At 40.3% G+C, this 22,341-nt stretch overlaps 1 protein-coding gene across 3 annotated transcripts in view; it reads left to right on the top strand.

The window, feature by feature from the left end:
- The window catches only part of larp1b (La ribonucleoprotein 1B), a 55,609-nt gene extending 33,538 nt beyond the window's left edge, over window positions 1–22,071 (top strand). For 2 of the 3 annotated variants that reach the window (XM_053509647.1, XM_053509646.1), the window contains exons 7-19: window positions 6,793–6,937; window positions 7,435–7,609; window positions 8,888–9,144; window positions 9,647–9,709; window positions 10,878–11,234; window positions 12,530–12,644; window positions 13,616–13,782; window positions 14,307–14,413; window positions 14,526–14,689; window positions 14,892–15,036; window positions 16,641–16,750; window positions 19,399–19,526; window positions 20,394–22,071. In XM_053509647.1, coding sequence (XP_053365622.1) covers window positions 6,793–6,937; window positions 7,435–7,609; window positions 8,888–9,144; window positions 9,647–9,709; window positions 10,878–11,234; window positions 12,530–12,644; window positions 13,616–13,782; window positions 14,307–14,413; window positions 14,526–14,689; window positions 14,892–15,036; window positions 16,641–16,750; window positions 19,399–19,526; window positions 20,394–20,816 — 2,356 coding nt within the window. In that variant the 3' untranslated portion in view covers window positions 20,817–22,071. The remainder of the gene's footprint in view (window positions 1–6,792; window positions 6,938–7,434; window positions 7,610–8,887; window positions 9,145–9,646; window positions 9,710–10,877; window positions 11,235–12,529; window positions 12,645–13,615; window positions 13,783–14,306; window positions 14,414–14,525; window positions 14,690–14,891; window positions 15,037–16,640; window positions 16,751–19,398; window positions 19,527–20,393) is intronic. The other variant, XM_053509648.1, reaches the window with a different exon arrangement.
- The last annotated feature ends 270 nt before the right edge of the window (window positions 22,072–22,341 follow it).

Genomic DNA, 22,341 nt, shown 5'->3' with positions numbered 1-22,341 from the left:
TGTGTGTGTGTGTGTGCGTACGTACCTGTGTGTGTGTGTGTGTGTGCGTACGTACCTGTGTGTGTGTGTGTACGTACGTACCTCTGTCTGTGTGTGTGTGTGTGTGTGTGTGTGTGTGTACGTACGTACGTACCCCTGTGTGTGTGTGTGTGTGTGTGTGTGTGTAAGTACGTACGTACCCCTGTGTGTGTGTGTGTGTGTGTGTGTGTGTACGTACGTACCTCTGTGTGTGTGTGTGTGTGTGTGTGTGTGTGTGTGCGTACGTACCTGTGTGTGTGTGTGTGCGTACGTACCTGTGTGTGTGTGCGTACGTACCTGTGTGTGTGTGCGTACGTACCTGTGTGTGTGTGTGTGCGTACGTACCTGTGTGTGTGTGTGTGCGTACGTACCTGTGTGTGTGTGTGTACGTACGTACCTGTGTGTGTGTGTGTACGTACGTACCTGTGTGTGTGTGTGTACGTACGTACCTGTGTGTGTGTGTGTGTACGTACGTACCTCTGTCTGTGTGTGTGTGTGTGTGTGTGTGTGTGTACGTACGTACGTACCCCTGTGTGTGTGTGTGTGTGTGTGTGTGTGTACGTACGTACGTACCCCTGTGTGTGTGTGTGTGTGTGTGTGTGTGTACGTACGTACCTCTGTGTGTGTGTGTGTGTGTGTGTGTGTGTGTGTGTACGTACGTTCGTACCCCTGTGTGTGTGTGTGTGTGTGTGTGTGTGTGTACGTACGTACGTACCCCTGTGTGTGTGTGTGTGTGTGTGTGTGTGTACGTACGTACCTCTGTGTGTGTGTGTGTGTGTGTGTGTGTGTGTGCGTACGTACCTGTGTGTGTGTGTGTGCGTACGTACCTGTGTGTGTGTGCGTACGTACCTGTGTGTGTGTGTGTGCGTACGTACCTGTGTGTGTGTGTGTGTGTGCGTACGTACCTGTGTGTGTGTGTGTGCGTACGTACCTGTGTGTGTGTGTGTGTGTGCGTACGTACCTGTGTGTGTGTGTGTGTGTGCGTACGTACCTGTGTGTGTGTGTGTGTGTGCGTACGTACCTGTGTGTGTGTGTGTGTGTGCGTACGTACCTGTGTGTGTGTGTGTGTGTGCGTACGTACCTGTGTGTGTGTGTGTGTGCGTACGTACCTGTGTGTGTGTGTGTGTGCGTACGTACCTGTGTGTGTGTGTGTGTGTGTGCCTTCGTACCTGTGTGTGTGTGTGTGTGTGTGCCTACGTACGTGTGTGTGTGTGTGTGTGTGTGTGTGTGTGTGTGTGTACGTACCTCTGTGTGTGTGTGTACGTACGTACCTATGTGTGTGTGTGTGTGTGTGTGTGTGTGTGTGTGTGTGTGTGCGTACGTACCTCTGTGTGTGTGTGTGTGTGTGTGTGTGTGTGTGTGTGTGTGTGTGTGTGTGTGTGTACGTACGTACCTCTGTGTGTGTGTGTGTGTGTGTGTGTGTGTGTGTGTGTGTGTGTGTGTGTGTGTGTACGTACGTACCTCTGTGTGTGTGTGTGTGTACGTACGTACCTCTGTGTGTGTGTGTGTACGTACGTACCTCTGTGTGTGTGTGTGTGTACGTACGTACCTCTGTGTGTGTGTGTGTGTAAGTACGTACCTCTGTGTGTGTGTGTGTGTGTGTGTGTACGTACCTCTGTGTGTGTGTGTGTACGTACCTCTGTGTGTGTGTGTGTAAGTACCTCTGTGTGTGTGTGTGTGTACGTACCTCTGTGTGTGTGTGTGTGTGTACGTACCTCTGTGTGTGTGTGTGTGTGTGTACGTACCTCTGTGTGTGTGTGTGTGTGTGTGTGTACGTACCTCTGTGTGTGTGTGTGTGTGTACGTACCTCTGTGTGTGTGTGTGTGTACGTACCTCTGTGTGTGTGTGTGTGTACGTACGTACCTCTGTGTGTGTGTGTGTGTGTGTGTGTGTGTGTGTGTGTGTGTGTGTACGTACGTACGTACCTCTGTGTGTGTGTGTACGTACGTACCTCTGTGTGTGTGTGTGTGCGTACGTACCTCTGTGTGTGTGTGTGTACGTACGTACCTGTGTGTGTGTGTGTACGTACGTACCTCTGTGTGTGTGTGTACGTACGTACCTCTGTGTGTGTGTGTGTGCGTACGTACCTCTGTGTGTGTGTGTACGTACGTACCTCTGTGTGTGTGTGTGTGAGTACGTACCTCTGTGTGTGTGTGTGTACGTACGTACCTCTGTGTGTGTGTGTACGTACGTACCTCTGTGTGTGTGTGTGTGTGCGTACGTACCTCTGTGTGTGTGTGTGTGTACGTAGGTACCTCTGTGTGTGTGTGTGTGTGTGTGTGTGTGTGTGTACGTACCTCTGTGTGTGTGTGTGTGTACGTACCTCTGTGTGTGTGTGTGTGTACGTACCTCTGTGTGTGTGTGTGTGTACGTACCTCTGTGTGTGTGTGTGTGTACGTACCTCTGTGTGTGTGTGTGTGTACGTACCTCTGTGTGTGTGTGTGTGTGTGTGTGTGTGTGTGTGTGTGTACGTACCTCTGTGTGTGTGTGTGTGTGTGTGTACATACCTCTGTGTGTGTGTGTGTGTACGTACCTCTGTGTGTGTGTGTGTGTGTGTACGTACGTACCTCTGTGTGTGTGTGTACGTACGTACCTCTGTGTGTGTGTGTACGTACGTACCTCTGTGTGTGTGTGTGTACGTACGTACCTCTGTGTGTGTGTGTACGTACGTACCTCTGTGTGTGTGTGTGTACGTACGTACCTCTGTGTGTGTGTGTGTACGTACGTACCTCTGTGTGTGTGTGTGTGCGTACGTACCTCTGTGTGTGTGTGTGTGCGTACGTACCTCTGTGTGTGTGTGTGTGTGTGTACGTACCTCTGTGTGTGTGTGTGTGTGTACGTACCTCTGTGTGTGTGTGTGTGTGTGTGTGTGTGTGTGTGTGTGTATGTACGTACCTCTGTGTGTGTGTAAGTAATATTGTTGTGGATATAATATAGTAAATTGTCATGAATTTGCGTTTATGTTTCAATACATGAGTTTCTTTTCACATGTGTTTCTGCTTAAGTGCGTGTGTGTGTCTGAGAGAGTGTGTGGCTGTGTAATTCTTTTGAGTAAGCTCATTCATGCTTACTGCACTGTCTACTGAACCCCCACAGGGAGTGTGTGCATGTGCACACAGAAACACACACACACACACACACACACACACACACACACCACTAATCTCGAGTCAGTCCTCTGCATCTCTTATATAATTGTGGTTAAAAGAGCTGGTCCAAGATCAGTAGGAAGCGAAGACTGCGGTCAAAGCTGCTCCTGAACTGCTGCCAAGTGTAAGCCTGAGACCAGGGGGAGAGGTCCAGCCGTTCCAGAGAATTAGAAGAAAGGGGGAAAAAAAACAAAACGAAAGCGGTGCATTAAAGAAACAGCAGGATGTTGATCCTCCCCGGGCCAGGCAGAAGCCGTGAGCCCTTTTGTTTTATTTAAAGTACAGGACATTACCGCCTAGTTACACGCGCACTGGGATTTAAAAAACAAACAATGTTTTACCTCAGAAAAAGAAAAAAACAAAAAACAACCTTTGCCCACATTTAAGCGCAAAACTTGTTGTGACGAGCATACCGATCCAGCAGGTGGCGATACAACCCTAAATATGAAGACATGTTGGCCAGGCAGAAGCCTGAAAAAGTCTCACTCTTTTACATCGAACACATTTTTACACCACATTGTGATGGAAGCTAGAGGTGGCCCGAACAGACTCTTAGTGTGTGTTTTTTTTTCTTTGTTTTTTTGGCCAGGTAGTGTATTTCTGAAGACACATTTAAAAAAATGGAGAAATTCAGCTGTGAAGTTTGTTTGTGCAGTAACAAACATAACACATGATGGGTCTCGATGTAATCCAGTCGATATGTTTGTTAATTCATCCATATATGTCTGCATACGCTACCCACAAACTATTTGTTTATGTTTCACATGGTGGAATTATTTATCTATCTATTGATTAAAAACAATATTTCATGTTTCAATGTTTCATTATTATTATTTTATTCGCCTTGGACCTCCAGGGTCCGGGTTCGATTCCCGACCAGGCTCGATTCCCGTCTCTGTCTGCATGATTAAGTTTGCTTGTTCTCCCCGTGCTTGGTGGGTTTCCTCCCACAGTCCAAAGATATGCAGGTTAGGCTAATTGGCATTCCCATAGTGTGTGAATGAGTGAGTGTATATGTGTGTGCCCTGCGATGGATTGGAACCCTGTTCAGGGTGTACCCTGCCTCGTGCTCAAAGCCTTCTGGGATAGGCTTTAGGTCTCCGCGACCCTGAATACAGGATAAAGCGGTATAAAAGATGAGTGAGTGAGTGAGTGCACGACTATGATTAGCTCTTGTATTTTTACTGAATTTGCCTTATAGCATATGTTTTGTTAATGCAGCGTTAATTTTCTTTGAGCTTCTGAGAGAAAAGCACGTTCTTCTCTCGTTGATTAGCCAGAATTAAATTAATAAACACACCTCAAAAATATTTTAGATCAGGCATCACTGAATGGCGAAACTTGGTCCAGGTCAAGACCAAGTGACAGTTTTGTCCGTTCCCTGGTGCTGTTCTGATTAAAGAGAAAAAAAATTATATACAAGTAAAATTTCCCTCAAGGTGGGCATGGCCTATCTACGTCACTCAAAGGAGCCAATCAACGTAATGGTTTGTGTATAGACAGAGTGTATGAAAGAAACGGACACGAAAGCGCGACACAGCATGGATTACTCCCAAAAAGAAAAAAGGCAAGTAGGCTATTAAAACTGAATCTTCAAAGATAAATAAACAGGTCAATGTATGTACTAATATATAAAACAGTAATGTGATTTTGAAAATATTTCTTTACAATTTTTTTTTTTTTATAAAATGACTGCATATATAGAGATCTGAATTCTAACCCTAACATCAAATTCAGGCCTCGGCTCGAACAAAATTTTATTGCCCAAACCTTACGTTTTAATTCAGTACCCCTGGTCAAGGTTGTTTTTAAACAACGAACCCAGAATAGCCTGAGAGAGAACTGCGAGACTACATGATGGTTTGGAGCTCCACATAGCTCTGCTGCCATGAAATAAATCATCTTTAAGGGTACACAGGGCGTGTGAGTTTCCTGCTAAACTTAGCCGAGTAAATGTTTTGGAATGTTGGGTGGAGATTCTGAAGTTCTCCCAAAAAGCTGTCTGATCCATTATTTTACAGATTATGGAGTTAAAAGTGGAGAAAATAACGATTTAAGTCTGTCACCTCACTGTCCTGCAACTGAAATCCTCCTTCACTGGCGGACTGCATATTCATATTCCCTAGTGCAAAATTATGACGAATGATGAGTCAGATTGACGTAAAAGTCGCAAGAATAACGGTTTAGACTGACATCGCACCACAATAAAACTGATTTATGAGCAAAAAAAAAACAGATTTAGGCCAATTTGGCCTGCAGTTTGAACATAGGCAAAGAGGCTGTAGAGGAAGAAACTTGCAAAAATAAATCCTTTATAGCATGGCTTCTCAATGTCTACACCTCAAGATATCGTGAAATAAAAGTGTTAAACTCAACAGTTAACTGTTAGCTTTGTAGTCAATTTGGAGATCATTTCAGCGATCCTGGCCCGAGATAAGGTTTAACCTAATAGTGTTATCATTGTCATTAGTTTGTTTAATTGGTTTATTCAGGCATAAAAAAAATACATTATTAATACGTTGTTTATCTAGTTTGTTTGGGCATAAAAATCAAGTAAATGAAGATGTTTATCTTGTTTAAACGTTGGAGCACCAACAGTGCCATTTCTTTTGCAACAACTTGGAAAATATTTTAAATCTTTCTGACACATGAATGCAAGTTAAAGTTGCTTCGGTTGCTTTGGCATCTGATTTCAATCAGACAGTGGAATTTTTTTCCCCCCACTAAGTTTGCAATGCGTTTTGTCTCAGGCCTTCTTAAAATGTGAATGTACGTTGTTCCGGACCTTTGACTTTAATTAAAAATCAGATCCAGGCCTTTAAATATTAGGTTTGAAAACCCATGCTGTATAGCATACTGTTTGATGGTGTTTCTCCGCGGTGTGCCAGTTGGTTATCCAGTTGTGCAAGTTTCAGCCTGTAAATAATAAACTGTGTAGTCTATTTTAATAGCCGCTGGGACTAGGTGTGAAGTAGGCAGTTTTTACAGCGTTTCTAGTTGCCTACTTTTACATGTGGCATAACATTGTCATTTTCATTTAAATAGTGTTGGAATTTTGGTCAGTAAATATCTCTTATTAAAATGTGTACTTAATGCTCATAGCCATGCTTGGATTGGACACAAACAGTAATTTTTATAAATATTTACACAATATACAGTGATGCAGGGGAAAATACAAGGGGCGTTCAAGTCAAACTGGGACTTAATTACTAAGTGGATACCATCAAGGTAGAAGTACGGCGGAGTCATGTTCGGACTGCCTCCTTCATGTCTAAAACTCCGGCCTCCCAGGAACTCCTTTAATGCCCCAAACATGTAGGAGCAAGGTCAGGACCGTAAAGTTCCTGTAACATTGGTGTACAGTTCTCACAGACAGATATGTAACTTCTGCAAGTTATCAGACACCTGGGTCCCGGGTTTGACTTGAATGCCCCTTGTATTTTAATAAATTGTTTTCGTAGACACTGGTTCATATAATTTAACAAATATGAACTCATAAACTTTGTATCGTACTGTGCATTATTCAGTAAGCTTTATTATTTAAGATAAGTTTTTTTTTTATTCGTTCACTTTGTTAGCGGGTGAATAAAAAGGGTTTTTTTTGTTTAATTTTTGTTTTTCGAAGCGAGTACTACTTCAGCCTGCACAACCTGGAGAGGGATTTCTTCCTGAGGAGAAAAATGGACTCCAATGGCTTCCTGCCCATCTCTCTCATCGCAGGCTTCCGCCGCATCCAAGCCCTCACCACCAACATCAACCTCATCAAGGAGGTATGCTCTGACCCCCTGAGCTTTCAAAACCAAATCACTGATGTCTGAATAATAAATCTTGCTGTCACTTAGAACTGTTTTCAGTAAGAAAATGTACAGTGTGTTGGGTAAGAATTGTCAGGATGTACAAAAAAAAAAGAAAAAAGTAAAGTATGATGGAGTGACGAAGTAGAGGTCGTTTTATGTGATAAATATTATGTGATATTGCAAATGATAAAGTAATTTTTTTATGTTTGTTTTAGGAAACATTTTAAAACAGGAAGTAGATGTATTATGAAGGATTTCTTTTTTGCAGCGAATGCTGACTGCCTCTTTATGATGTATTAATAAAAAATTTAGAGCGGATCAGGTTTTTCGCACCTTTGGGAGAACCTTGATAATGGCAGTTTAAAAATCTAGCTGATTAGGTTTAAATGTGAAACTTCCTCGGGGTTTAGATATCCCAAAAGTGTGCAACAGTTTAAAGTATAGCTTTATAATTGTGTGTGTGTTTTTAGGCAATGAAAAACAGTGATGTAGTGGAACTGGTCGATGAGCAGATTCGGAGAAAGGATGACCCGGGGCAATGGCCGATCCCAGGGCCTCCTGCCAATGCGACACATACAGACTTCAGCCAGCTCATTCACTGTCCTGAGTTTATCCCAGGACAAACCTTCACCTCTCTGACTGCAGGTACTGCACTCGGCTAATTAGCATAAAAGCAGGAATATTAAAATAAAGAACATTTATACATTGCTGTTATATTATACCCTTCTGTTAATGTTATTGCAATCTTATAATCAAAATACTTTATTAATAATAATAATAATCAATATGTCTAATGCTTCACAAATCAGTTTATCATCTGTACAGGTAGTCCCCAACTTATGAACATTCAAGTTACGAATCTCTGCAGATACGAACGGACCCAGTTCAATCATGAAGTAGCTCACGTGTAATGTACAAAAAATAGACTCTGCAATGCACCAGATAACAATATTTACAATTATATACAATATTTTGAGTGTGTAAGTGAATGTATAAATTGTCTAAGGCCCGGTATATTGTACGTGTGTGCGTGTGCAGAAAAAATTAGTCAGCCTCACCGGTTTCAATGAATCAGTCCGGAAGCACGATGATAGAAAATGTCTGTCCTGTAAACCTGTCCTGATTGGGACAGGAGTTCGCAGTCTAATACAGTGGAAAACAGCTCTGAGAAAAAAAATTGTGTCCGAGATTCCCCTTGCTATTTAAAGGCACAGAGACCACGCTGTTACACTGTTGTGTGAGGTTCATTTCCTTAGGCCCGATTGTGGTTTTCGATCACATATTGGCAGTGTGGGGAAAGGGGACAGATTTAGTTGAGTGGAGTGGTATGCTTTACATTGTGTCAAAGGCCTAAGAGACTCACTTTTTCGGACTTAAGAACAAATCTGACTTATGAAAGTGCTCCTGGAACGGAACTTGTTTGTAAGTCAGGGACTACCTGTATAATGATTTAGTTTTTATTAAATATTTTAAATACAGCTAGTTATCAGTAATCTGAAAGATTAAATCTAAAAAAGATTTGATCCAGAATGTCTGAAGCGGTCTTATTAATTATTACTTATATATAAAATCTGTGACTTCCTCACTAATAGCAGTCCTCGCTGCAACCTATAAACTAATCCTGGTAATACACACCTGTGCTTTTTGTTATTATTGTTATTCGGTTGATTTTGATGTGAAACTCTGACACGAGCTACCAGGTTTTGTTGTCTCTCACAGTGTTAGTATTAATTTCAACAAATTGCATGCTCGGTATAGGGAAAAAAAAACTACAGCGTTAAGATTAACCTGCTCTTATACACCTCATTAAACTCTTTATGTGCTTACTGAGTCTGCCGTAACTTAAACCAATTGTGGACATAATATGGCACAAAACACACTTGCACAAAACACCAGAGCCAACCACTTCCTCCTGTTTCTCAGTCTCGACATCCCCAGGCGATAAGACCGCGGTCGAGCCTCCTGCCACCACAAACGGCCAATTAAACGGCAGCTCAGATACAGACACCAAACCGCAGTCTGAGGAGTCGGAGTCATCCCTGCAAAACGACGAGTCGAAAAGTGTATCCACCGTATCGGATGAGAGGAACGCCAAGGGGGTGTCCGGAAACGCGCCTGATCCGGAGAGCCAGTGGGTTCAGGTGGAAAAACGGCACAGGAACACTCCGGGGAAAAACAAGGTAAAGCTCAGACACACACCACCAGAACAGATTAAAGCTCCTTTCTGGTCCCAGTTTTAGAGTGTAAATGTATATATATATTTTTTTGTTAGGTAATTTAAGAGATAAATTTAAATACAGAATTTTGTGAGAATTTGCTTTCTGTATCGTATAAATGTAAATTATGCTGAAAATTAATATAAAAACAAAAGGAGTTTGTTAAAGACTTTCCTGTGCTTTTCATGCTCCAATGATTTATTCAAATTATTATTCATTAAAACTTTTAAATTAAACCCTACTTACAAAATATTTTTAATTAAATCACAAGCAAGCCATCTACCATCTGTATTGCAATTATATGAATTTCCCACGTTCCCCATTAGGTGCAGAAACTCATTATACTAATCATTTTACTCTGTGTCGCCGTGTTTCACTGTGTCTCTCGCTTCTCATCCTTTTTTGCTGCACTCTGTTTATTTCTCTTTTCCCATTTCATTACTCCATCTCTTCTGTGCATTCTCAGCCTTCTGAAACACCTCAACATAACCTTCCTTCTACCCCTCTGTCTGAGCCTTCCCTCATAACAGTTGAGTATCCTTGACACTTTTTTTTTTGTACTTCCATCTCTTTTTTTTTTTCTTCTTTTTCTTCATTAGAATTCTTTTTTTTTTTTTTTTTAATTCAAGAAAATAACTCGATCACATGATCTAGGACACTGTATGCTGGATTGATGAATCAGGAACATTTTCAAAAAAAATTTGCATTAAAATTTAGTCTGTGCGTTGTCGAGGATGCTGTAATAGATTATAAAAAAAATTTAATACAGTGATATTATTTAATTTTGGATATTTATCATACACACCATATAAAAGTGATACTACATCAGATCGATGTAGTTACCAGTCACACTGAGTTTTTGTTTTTATATGATGATTTAAATCATCTGCTGAATTATGTCGAGTAGTTGGAAGTAAAACTCATCGACTGCCACGAAGTCGTGGTTTAGAGAGTTTGCTGCCCAAGTCGTTCATGGATTTTTCCTTAGAACCTAACTAATAATTGTTCGCAGAAACCGCAAAATATTCTCCCTTAATGTTTTATGGCTTTTTTGTGTCAATATATAATTTTAAGAGCTATTAAGAACAATATTATTTACTTATTTTGTAACATAAATTTGGCCAAATTTCCATATAAAATTTAATACTGTGTATTGTTTTGAAAGCACAAAGCAACCGTAGAGGAAAATGCGGCATGTGATGGTGAATTATTATTACTGTATTTACCCTACAGTACTGATACCAAAGTAACCTAAGTTTTTGGGAGCATATTTAGGGTTTAAACTATAAAAATGGGCATTTATAGGCATTAAAAAAAAAAATTTGTGTTTTTACAATTCGCGGATGCTCTAGGAACGTAACCCTTGCAAATTTCATGGGGGCGACTGCACTTAAGTCACGCCTTCCAAACTTGATCTTCATTAAAAAGTCTAGAGCTGAAAAGCAAATCCTTTTTGTACATTTTTAAAGCGCTTTATTTACAGCTTTAATACTTTATTAAATTATTATCCATAGTAAAATTTCCAGACTATTACTTTACTTTAAATATGTTTTTTTAATGCATCTTGTTAATGAAATGAGATTAGAATTAGTATCACAACAAATACAATAAGTACCCTTTATAAACAATTTTGACACTTTTTGTCAGTTGTTTTGCACGAAACTCAAAATCAATGTAGGAATCCTTCCTTTGCTCAGGAACGCTCACCTCCGGCCCAGAAAAATCCGGCACCTGAGGCTGACCAGGAAGAACTCGACTTCCTATTCGATGAGGAGATGGAGCAACTGGCCGCCCCTCGCAAAAACACCTTCACCGATTGGTCGGACGAAGACTCGGACGGCGAGCTGGATGACAGCGACGTGAACAAGATCCTGATCGTCACGCAGACACCGCCGCACCTGCGCAAGCACCCGGGCGGCGACCGCACGGGCAACCACGTCTCCCGCGCCAAAATCACTGCCGAACTCGCCAAGGCCATCAATGACGGCCTTTACTACTACGAGCAGGACCTGTGGACAGGGGACGAGACTCCGATGGATGGTACTAACGTCAAGGTAAGTAGCGAGGTGGGGGGAGTATTGTAACGCAATAATGGCATTTTTTATTTTTAGTTCATTTTATAGGAAATCAATATAGTAGATGCAGAAAAAGAGACAGATAAGATTTTACAGTATCGCTGGGAACGCTCATGACTTAAACTGCTTATTCTTCCAAAGTGAGCAAATTGCTTTTTAATGTAAACTGTGTATTTTAATTGAGACTCTGGGTTTAGCGACGCACCAGGCCATATTGAGACTCCGGCAGTAAGTTATTATTTTTATTTATTTATATATATTTGCACTGAGTCATAGCTTCACATTGCTAATTATAAGTTACTCCTTGGAGCATCTCCACATCTCAGTTCACATACCACTCCATGCACAGAGGAGGGGGGAGGGGAGGGGGGTGCGGTCTGTCAATGCTTCCAAAATGCATCTGTTCCTAAAATAACCCCACATTTCTCACCACCGCTGATCGAGAGCAGTGCTCCTGACCTTGTCGTGCAAGGAGGTTTCCAGGGGAAATGACTAATTACTGGGCTAGAAAACTAAAATCTACTGAAACAAACTCTATTGTGGATGAGTAATTAAATGCCATTGCTGATACTAGGAGGTGAAATGCATTCTGGGTACTGGATTATTGTTTATTACCTTTTTTTAAAAAAAAAAAAAATACCTGAATGATCCGGTATTAAATTATTACTGTTAGTGATACTGCTGTTTTTTTTTTTGTTTTTTTTTTGGAAGCTCTTCCTAGCTTGGAAAATGTAGTATTTTTGTGTGGTACCATGTGTGTGCCATATCTATTTACACACTCTTTATCCGTGTGTATTTTTCCCTGTAGGTCACTTTTCTCATGCCTGTATTTGTCTTGGATATGGAAAGTGAGGGGAAAAGCAAAGAAAGAAACTAAAAATGTTCATGAAGGACAGACACCAGAACAGACATCTTGAAAGCTTTTACATCCCCCTGCCCCCCTCTTGTTCGCATTGTCCTTTGCATCATTTAATTTTGAAACGTTATGGTTGTGCTGATGGTGGTGTGAACGCAGTGCCGCTCCCAACACGACCTTTGTTATTTTAATCTGTTCAAATGTTTCAGTTGCTCCAGTATAACATAAAAATTTAACTTCTAGGCTTTGAAATTAGACTGGAGGGTAAAGAGACGCACTATGTGTTTAAAAAAGGAATAGTTTAATCAAATATCATTAACGTGGCTTAAAAACACATCGTTAGCCTGATCTCTACACCACCTTTAATGTGTTTAAATATTCAAACCTGCATGTGGTTCTTTTTTTTTTATATTGCCAGGAGGTGGAGAACTTTAAGAAGCTCAACCTGATCAGCCAAGATGAGTTTGAAACTTTGACCCCAAAATTACCAGTTGATCCGAACCAGGAAGTGCCACCACCTCCTCCATGCCAAGGTACCTGCCCTCTGTTTGTGATGTAACCATGTCAGCCAAAAAAAAAAATTATACACACTTCAGGAAAAGAAAAACGTGCATAATTATTTCATATATATATATATATATATATATATATATATAAAATACAGTGAAACCTTGAATTACAAGCATAATTCATTCCGGAAGAGCTTGTATTTCAAAACACTCGTAAACCAAATAAATATTTTTCATAAGACATAATGGAAACTCAAATTATTTGTTACACAGCCCAAAAAATTAATACATAAAAATAATTAACACAAAATATTAAGTAAAAATAAAACAAAAATAACCGGCACTTTACCTTTAAAAATTTATTTTTAAATAAATCCAGACCGATAAGTGTTTCCGTGTGTGTGTGAATCTAAAGTAAGCTCCCCTCTCCCGCTTCTCGTCTTACACACAGTTACCGTTCCTCCCCTCTTTTCACACACGCACACAACGGAAACACTGTTTTATCGGAAAAATAAACAAGAAATCTCTCCAATGACACTCGATTAAGCGACACACTAACGAAATCACAGCTGTTAAGTAAAAATAAAACTGCACTTTACTTTTGAAAAGAATCACGACAGAGCAGTGTTTTTGTGTAGAGTGGAAAGAAAGAGTGTGTTTGTGTGTGTGTGTGTTGCACGGTGTCCAATGACGTGTGTGCACAAAGAGCAGGCTGAGCCTTAGGAACAGAGAGAAAATGGATCTTTAACCTCTTTAATGAGACTAGCTTTTGCTTTACACAGACGCATACAGACACAAAGTAAAAAATGTTTTACGCACGGACACGTGGTCACAGTGTTATAGTAAACAGTACACGCGTACACGGATGTTGATTATACAAGTAAGAGACGCGCACTAATCCCTTATTTTTGCTTCACGTTGAGAATGTTTTTCTTTTCTTTTTATTTTTCTGTTCAGTTTTCATTTTGTTTATTTATCTCATCTGTTTGCTCTAGATGAGTCCAGCCTGGCACACTCTCTGCCCACTGACGTCCCAGAATCCCCCAGTGCTCCCCGGACCCCTCGCACCCCCCGTACCCCGCGCACACCTGGTCGGCAAGACCCGAACAAAACGCCCCGGTTCTACCCTGTCATGAAGGACAGCGGAAGCATTGACGGAAAGGTACACACACACACACACACACACACACAAACAAATATATACACGGTTTGCTTTACTGCTGTACTTTTCTTGCTCAATCAGCAGTAGGATACATGTTATAATAATATCGGTTGCTGCTTACACGTACGAGCGCGTTTATTGCAAATACAGTGGAATTGTTCTCTGAGGATGTTAAAGTTTAAAGTAAAAGTCTAAATATGTCTAAATATGTGACTGGCTGTGCTCTTATCTTCTCATGATTATGTTTTTCGGACTAAATTGTATAGACTAGATAAAAGACCGTGCTTTTTATTTATTTAGCATATTATTTGATTGATGCATTAAATTTACTACAGTAAATTTACTACAGATTTACTACATGTACAATCTGGCTTACATTGAGAAAGCAGTAGAGCAAATTTTTTGTTTATCCATATATATGGAAAGGAACAGAAGGCTGTGTGTGTGTAAGTGCGCTTCTGCATTTTTGTATATCGGAGACAGCGTCCGTGTAACATTATCGTTGTGTGTCTCGTCTCTTTTAGACTCCCAGGAAGAGGAAAACACGCCACAGCTCCAACCCTCCACTGGAGTGTCATGTAGGCTGGGTGATGGACTCTCGTGAACACAGGCCACGCACCAGTTCAATTAGGTTTGACTAGCAACACACACGCGCGCGCACACACAATTCTTACACAGGATAAATAAACTGAAATTTTGTGTACAATAACTGTCTAATTCTGGTTCTCTTTCTGTCTGAGCAGTAGTTCCAACGCTTCTCCATCAGAGGGCGCTCCACTGCAGTCGTCCAGTTACGGGTGCACCCCTCAGTCTCTACCCAAATTCTGGCACCCGTCCCACGAGCTGCTCCAAGAGAACGGCTTCACCCAGCAGGTTTATCACAAGTATCGCAGACGGTGTCTCAATGGTACACACTTTACTTTACCATTTAGTGCTTTTCTGAATGATGATAATACTAAAAATAATGCAAAGCTATTATAAGTTTAATATGTGATATAAGTACACATTGGGGACAATATCAAGTAATTAGTATGTTTATGATTTATTTGACAAAGTCAAATTTGACTGTTTTCTAATTGGATTGGTTTATTTGTGTGTTCTATTTGTAGAGAGGAAACGGTTGGGAGTGGGCCAGTCTCAGGAGATGAATACGCTCTTCAGGTTCTGGTCCTTCTTCCTCCGAGACAATTTTAACCGGAAAATGTACGAAGAGTTCAAGCAGTATGCGCTCGAGGACGGCAGAGAAAACTACAGGTTGGTATCGATCTCCAGACGTTTAGATCTAGGTGAAGGTGCGTTTCCTACATGTCGGGTCTGTGTGCATGTTCTCTCCGTACTTGGTGGGTTTCCTCCGGGTTCCATGGTTTTCTTCCTGCACATTTAGGCTAATTGCCATTTCCAAATTGCCCGTAGTGTGAGAATGCAAGGTCCACGGTTATACAAATGGGAATAAATATAATGGTCATCATTGGCGTCCACGGCCCCTATTTGGACTACAGAGGTTCCTGGGTGGTTTAGTTTGAAAGTTTGAAACTAAGTGTTTGATACACTAGGTAAGAGGTAAGGTGGGGATGAAAGGCATTGGGGTGGATGAATTGCTTGTATATAAAAGGCAACGTTTTGTGTGCTGAAATAGTTGAGAGCAAGAAGTCTGCATACACATAAAACAAGTGTCTGGATGCGACCCGTCTGGTTTTAAGATCCTGACCTGCAGGTGTAATGCATACTGAGCCACAGATGTTTGAATGACCAGCAGATAATGATTTTGGCTTGGAACTGTTTTTTTTTTAAACTGTGCCAGTCCTTTAGTGTTTTTCATCATTGTTCAGATGATGGATCATCATGGATGTCTGACCGCTGGTTTAGATCCATATTGTATTTAGTATCCACCTGTAATCTTCAATCCAAACACATTTTTCCCCGCACTAAGCTCCCTGTTTTGTTATTCCTTTGCCTTAGTACGTTATGTCTACATTGGGGAAATAGATGTTGTACTGTAAACAGTGCAGTTTGTCATGATAAGGGGACAAGGGCAGGTTATGATAATATCCAGCTTGGATGTACACTCGGATATAAAATGTTGTTCACTTGCTTTTTCCATTCGTCACAGTATTCAACACTCGTGTGTATGTTTTATAAAGATAATACTTGCATATCAGTTGTAAAAGAATGTGTGTCAGTTTTGTAAGAGTACCTTTGGTTCCTTTGGCTCCTTCTATTATTTTAGGGGGGGTCAATTTGGTGTTGTTGTTGTTGTTTTTTTAACAAATCCATGGTCTGGTCTGGATAAGAGAGCAGGAAAACTTGCAGGTAAGAAAGAAAGAGCACAGAAAGGAGCTGGGTGTAAACTGTGGATTTGGTTAAACAAGTCATGGAAGTTATTTTAATATTAAGCACGTTGAGGATCATTAAGGTGCACATTGAGGTGTGGAGGGGTGTGTGTGTGTGTGTGTGTGTGTGTGTGTGTGTGTGTGTGTGTGGGCGGCAAGCTGAGTCTTGCAGAGGAACTTTCCCACACTTGTGCTCTTCTGCAGCCAGGATTTTTACTGCTTTTCTGTAGCATGACTTCTGTGACTGATGGCAAAAAAATCACGAACACACACATACTATCTTGTAACGGATCACGGGACCTGTATCTGTATGTAAAGCCTCAGTTTCCTCCTGTTACCTGTGCCATCCTGTAACATCTTCTGTAACAAGCCTTACCAAGTGTTCTAAGGTGAAAAAGGGTCTTCACATGATGTGTCCTCCTCTCCAGATATCTTCGTCTGTGCTTTTTTTTAAACTAGTCTCCTCTGTGCTTTTTATTTATTTTTGTTAAATAAGGTTTTAAACCTGATCTGTATGTCCCTCGCCAGGTACGGACTGGAATGCCTCTTCCGCTTTTACAGTTACGGTTTGGAGAAGAGGTTCAGACCCGACATCTTTAAGGACTTTCAGGAGGAAACCTTGCATGACTACGAGAAAGGTACATGACCTCAGTGCAAAAGGGTTTATTCCTGTCCCTGAAGATGATATGTGCTGGAGTTCAAAAAAACTCATGTCTCAGAGGAAGCATGTGAGAAGCACATGAAGCACTTCACCCTCCTTATTGAGTTTTCCTTTTTCTTTTGGAGTTTATATGCACAACCTGAACAAAGGCCTGTGACCTTGTGCAGTTTTTGGAGAAAAATGTAAAAGTAACAAAATTTAAAAGATTTTTAATTAATTTAAAATTATTAATTTATAAAAGAAAATTAAAAATTGTATGCTGTCAGTTTTCCCTATTCTTAAAAGAAAATCTGAATCAGCCAAAATCTGTATTATTAGGTCAAAATCTGAATCAATACATTTAAAAAAAATTATAAATCAGTATAGACCAAAAAGGAAATGCAGTTATTGCATCACTGTTGTTAATTATTGTAGTCATTATATAAAATACAAGTTATTGAGTGATAACTACAGTAGGGACCAAAATCCATCAAAACCCCGTACCATCAAAAAGTCATTATATTATAATGGTATTATGTTATGTGAGTATTTAATGGTGGTTCAAACTGTTAAGGCTCTGGGTCACTGATTGTCTGGGGTTCCTGTCCCAGCACTGCCAGGTTGGGACCTTAACCGTGTCTGCTCATGGAGCACTGAATCCTCCACCTTTCCAACTCTCTGACCTCATCTTCCCAACAAGCTGGGATATGCCATGAACATAATTTTACTGGGCTCCGTATATCTATATAAATGTAACTTTAATATAATACAGTGCTCGGCGGGACGGTGGCTTAGTGGTTAGCCCTGTCGCCTTGCACCTCAAGCGTCCAGTTCAATTCCTACATTTGTGTGCATGCATTTTGCATGTTCTCCCCGTGCTTGGTCGGTTTTCTCTGGATACACCGGTTTTCTTCCCACAGTCCAAACACTTGCAGATTGGGCTAATTGGTGTTCCCAAAATTGCCTTTAGTTTGTGAGTGGTGTATTCCACCTTGTGCCCAAAAGTCTCCTGGGATAGAATTCAGACACACTGTGATCATAAAATGGTATAGACGATGATTGAGTGAATGATATTATACAGTCCTGTGAAAAGTTTTTGCCTTTTAAGTTTTTTTTATTAATTAAAAAATATATTTGTGCATATTTGACACACTTAAAAGACTCAGATGGTCAAACAAATTTTAATATTACACAAAGATAACCTGAGTAAATACAAAATGCAGTATGATTTTATTTATTAATGGAAAAAAGCTAGCCCTATGTGGAAAAAGTGAAGAAAAAAACTTTTTGGAAGGGTGTGCGTCCTGTTACATCGGGCATAAAACTAACATGGCGCTTTATAAAAATAACATATTTACAGTCAAACATGTTGGTTAAAGATCTGCAGCTTCAGGACCTGGACAAATTGCCATAATTGATGGAATTTTTTTTACGTTTTATTAGAAAATCGTGAAGGAGAATGTCTGGCCATCAGATCGTGACCTTAAGTGCACTTTGAGTTACACAGCAGGACAATGATGCGAAACAAACCAGCAAGTCCACCTCTGAATGTCTCAAAAAAAAAAAAAAAAAAAATAATATATATATATATATATATATATATATATATATATATATATATATATATATATATAATATGTTTTTGGATTGGTGCAGTCAAAAGTCCGGACTTGAATCCGTTTGAGATGCTGTGGCGTGACCTTAAACAGGCCGTTCATACTCAAAAGAAAGAAAGAAAGAAAAAAAGAAAGAAAGAAAGAAAGAAAGAAAAGAGCGGGCCAAAATTCCTCCACAGCGATGTGAAAGATTCATTGCCAGTTATGGCAAAGGCTTTTTTGCAGCTGGTGCTGCCAAAGGTGGCACAACCGGTTGTTGGGTTTAGGGGGCAATTACTTTTTTCCATAGAGCCAGGCAGGTTTGAACAGCTTTTTTTCCCCCTCTTAATAAATGAAATCAACATGCATTTTGGATTTTCTCGTTATCTTTGTGAAGTATTAAAATTGTAATCATTGAAGTGTGAAAATACATCAAGCATTTTTTTTTAAATAACATTTCCTTTAGTAATAATCACCCAGACTTGTAACAAGACTACTGTTGCTTCATCTATAACCTGTAGCAGGAATCTAACATGAGTGTTAAGGAACCACCAATGTGGTGAAAGGTTTTTGGCACTGAATCTCTGTGTAAACACACGCACACCCTGCCAGGCTGGTACAGTTCTCCTCCTGTCGCCTTTATACAGTTGGATGTTATGAAAGAAAGTTAATCTGAAGGTTAATCAGTTCTTGCCCAGTTATCAGGTGATTACCTTTATTTTAGATTACTATTTTTTTTTTTTCATCATGCAGTTTAACCTGATGGTAGAGAGGTGCGGCGATACGAGGGATCAGAGTTATTAATGTTTAAGTATGTATAAAATGACCAGAGCTCTTAATGATACGTTTATTCTAATGGAAAATATGCCAGATTAGCGGTAAGTCATAGTGTGTCAGCGGGTCTTGTACAAATGCAGCATGTATCTCGTATTTAATTATGCTTTAGTGTTTGTGCATGCATGTATCTTGATAAACTTCTTTTTTTTTTTTTTTTTTATAAGTGTTTATTGTGCACTAATCATTAACCTTTGTATTAATGTTATGTGTATAGGTCAGCTCTATGGACTAGAAAAGTTCTGGGCCTTTCTGAAATACTCACGGATTAAAGGCCAAGCTGTTGACCCCAAGCTGCAGGAGCACCTCCGCAAATTCAAGAGCATAGACGACTTTAGAGTGGAGGTGTGTAAACTACTGACTGAGAAAGATTCTCTCTGTGGATGATGGCACTAACTTACTGACTGACCTAATCAACTACTGCTTGACTGAAAGACTGACAAACTGATTGTGTGACTGGATGACTTTGTGACTGGCTTACTGTCTAAGTAACTGACTGACGGTGTGAGCGGCCGTGTGAGTGATTGACAATTTAAGCAATTGTGTGACTGACTGACTGAAAGTGTGACTGACTGACAGTGTAAGCAACTGTGTGTGACTGACTGACAGTGTGTATGTGTGACTGACTGACGGTGTGTGTGAGTGACTGACTGACTGACTGACGGTGTGTGTGAGTGACTGACTGACTGACTGACGGTGTGTGTGAGTGACTGACTGACTGACGGTGTGTGTGAGTGACTGACGGTGTGTGTGAGTGACTGACGGTGTGTGTGAGTGACTGACGGTGTGTGTGAGTGACTGACGGTGTGTGTGAGTGACTGACGGTGTGTGTGTGACTGACTGACGGTGTGTGTGTGACTGACTGACGGTGTGTGTGTGACTGACTGACGGTGTGTGTGTGACTGACTGACGGTGTGTGTGTGACTGACTGACGGTGTGTGTGTGACTGACTGACGGTGTGTGTGTGACTGACTGACGGTCGGTATGTGTGTGACTGACTGACGGACGGTGTGTGTGTGACTGACTGACGGACGGTGTGTGTGTGACTGACTGACGGACGGTGTGTGTGTGACTGACTGACGGACGGTGTGTGTGACTGACTGACGGACGGTGTGTGTGACTGACTGACGGACGGTGTGTGTGACTGACTGACAGAATTTGCTTCACTAATGATTCCCAATTAATCTAAACCACATCCTTCCTCTGTCTTAGCCGCCAATGGGAGAGGAACAGGGAGGCAGGAGACGAAGACACTCGTCCTCTGGAGGGGACGAGGGCAGACGCAAACGTTACAACTCATCCTCGTCTTCATCATCGAAACAGGCTCCACCCACCAAAGCTTCTAACGTGCCTGCTGCTGCTGAAGGGGACGCCAAGACGGATTCAACCAATCGGTCAGCTTCTCCAGCAAACACTAAACCCGTCTCGGCCAGCCACGGGTCAGCAAACAGCAAATCGACCTCAACCAATCAACGGCCCGCCGCGGGGCCGGCCAAGTCTGCTTCAACCAATCAGAAAGCGCCTGCCAAGAGCACCACGGCAAATGAAGCGGCTTCAGCCACGAAGGAGAACGTGAAGAAGAATCTTAAATCCGAAATGCCTAGCAAAACCAAAGACGGACATCTGGCAAACTAAATGAATCTTGAAAGAGCAATGTTTTTAATCTTAAATGAAAAGGGCTTTTTCAATGCCAATAGAAATTTACGGCCTAGACCGTAAATCTGTTCTGTGAGTAAATGAGCCAAACCGTTACAAGTCAAACTTGAGTGTTAAACCATCAGGGCTTAACTGATGTCACTACGTAAAATATCAATCCAAATGTTGTATTCATCTTAGCAGAAGCAGTTTTTTTTTTTTTTGGTTGGTTTTAACAGTTATTGAGTTTTAAACAGGCACACTTGACGGGCTGGTTCATGCGTGTCAAAAAACTTTCTGCTGTCAAGTTTACGAACGTTGCATCGAGTGTATTTTCTGGACAATGTGTTCCCATGTTGAATGTAAATGTCTTTGTTTTATCTTCTGGGGTGCCTTACATTTCAAAGTTTTTACCCTAATTATATCAGGAAATATCTCACCAACGTTATTTTATTTTATTGCTGCCATAACCTTTCTGTGTGTGCCGGATCGTAATGACAAGATCACTGATCTATATGACGAAAAAGTTTATTTGAGGAAAAAGAAGCAGACTTGAGCAGATTACACAAATTATACTATTATAATCTTTTACACTTGAGACGACAATATCATGACAACAACATGACACTATATATAGTTTATTGACGCATAGTGTTTGGGATTGACTATGAAATGAGTGTTATGGAGGAGAGAAAAAAAAAATATATATAAAACAGTGGTATCATGCTCAAATGCCAAGCTTGTGCTTGATATAGATATAAGAACTTAGGATCCTCTAATCTTCTGTTTGGACAGATTTAACAACTTTAGATTTTTGACTTAAATTAGAAATGTGTCTTTTTACTTGAAGTTTTATTTTCTAAGTATTTTTATTGCTTTAAAAAAAAAGAAAGGAGTTTTTATTCCAGGAAAAAAAAAAAGTTTTACATTCTGTTGGAGAAGGGATTTTTTTTTCTCATACATTTTGAGTGATTTAATTGATTTAATCATATTTTTATTGCTTATTACAAATTATTTGAGTAATGCAGCTATATAATAGAAATATAAACTGTACATAAAATTATGAGGAATTGCTATGATTTGGTTGATTTAAATTTTTATCGAGCTGTAGTATTGTTTTTGCGTGCGCTGGAGTGTTCGTATGCATGTCAGGTTCCTATATTTTTCCTTTTTTTTCTTTTTCGCCTATAAATTGTAACATGTAAAAATGCATATATTACAAAAAAAAATTAAAATGTTTATAAAAACCCAAAACCTTTTGTGTAACTAAGAGTGATATTCTAATGTGTATTAGCAATTCCTATACTATTCATATTCTTATAGGTATCACCTATTGGAAATATATACTGTATGTATTTATGTATGCATGTATGTGTATAAATATATTGTATGTAGAGGAGGCAATCCGTTTCAAGGTGGTGCAAAACACTGGGGTCACACTGTATATATAATTTTAATATTACACAAAGATAATCTGAGTACAAAATGCAGTTTTTAAATAATTTTTTTTTATTCATTAAGAGAA

Source organism: Clarias gariepinus, chromosome 13 (assembly GCF_024256425.1).
Source record: "Clarias gariepinus isolate MV-2021 ecotype Netherlands chromosome 13, CGAR_prim_01v2, whole genome shotgun sequence".
Lineage (NCBI taxonomy): Eukaryota > Metazoa > Chordata > Actinopteri > Siluriformes > Clariidae > Clarias > Clarias gariepinus.
The sequence above is the reverse complement of the archived record's forward strand: the minus strand, read 5'-3'. Positions and strand labels throughout refer to the sequence as shown.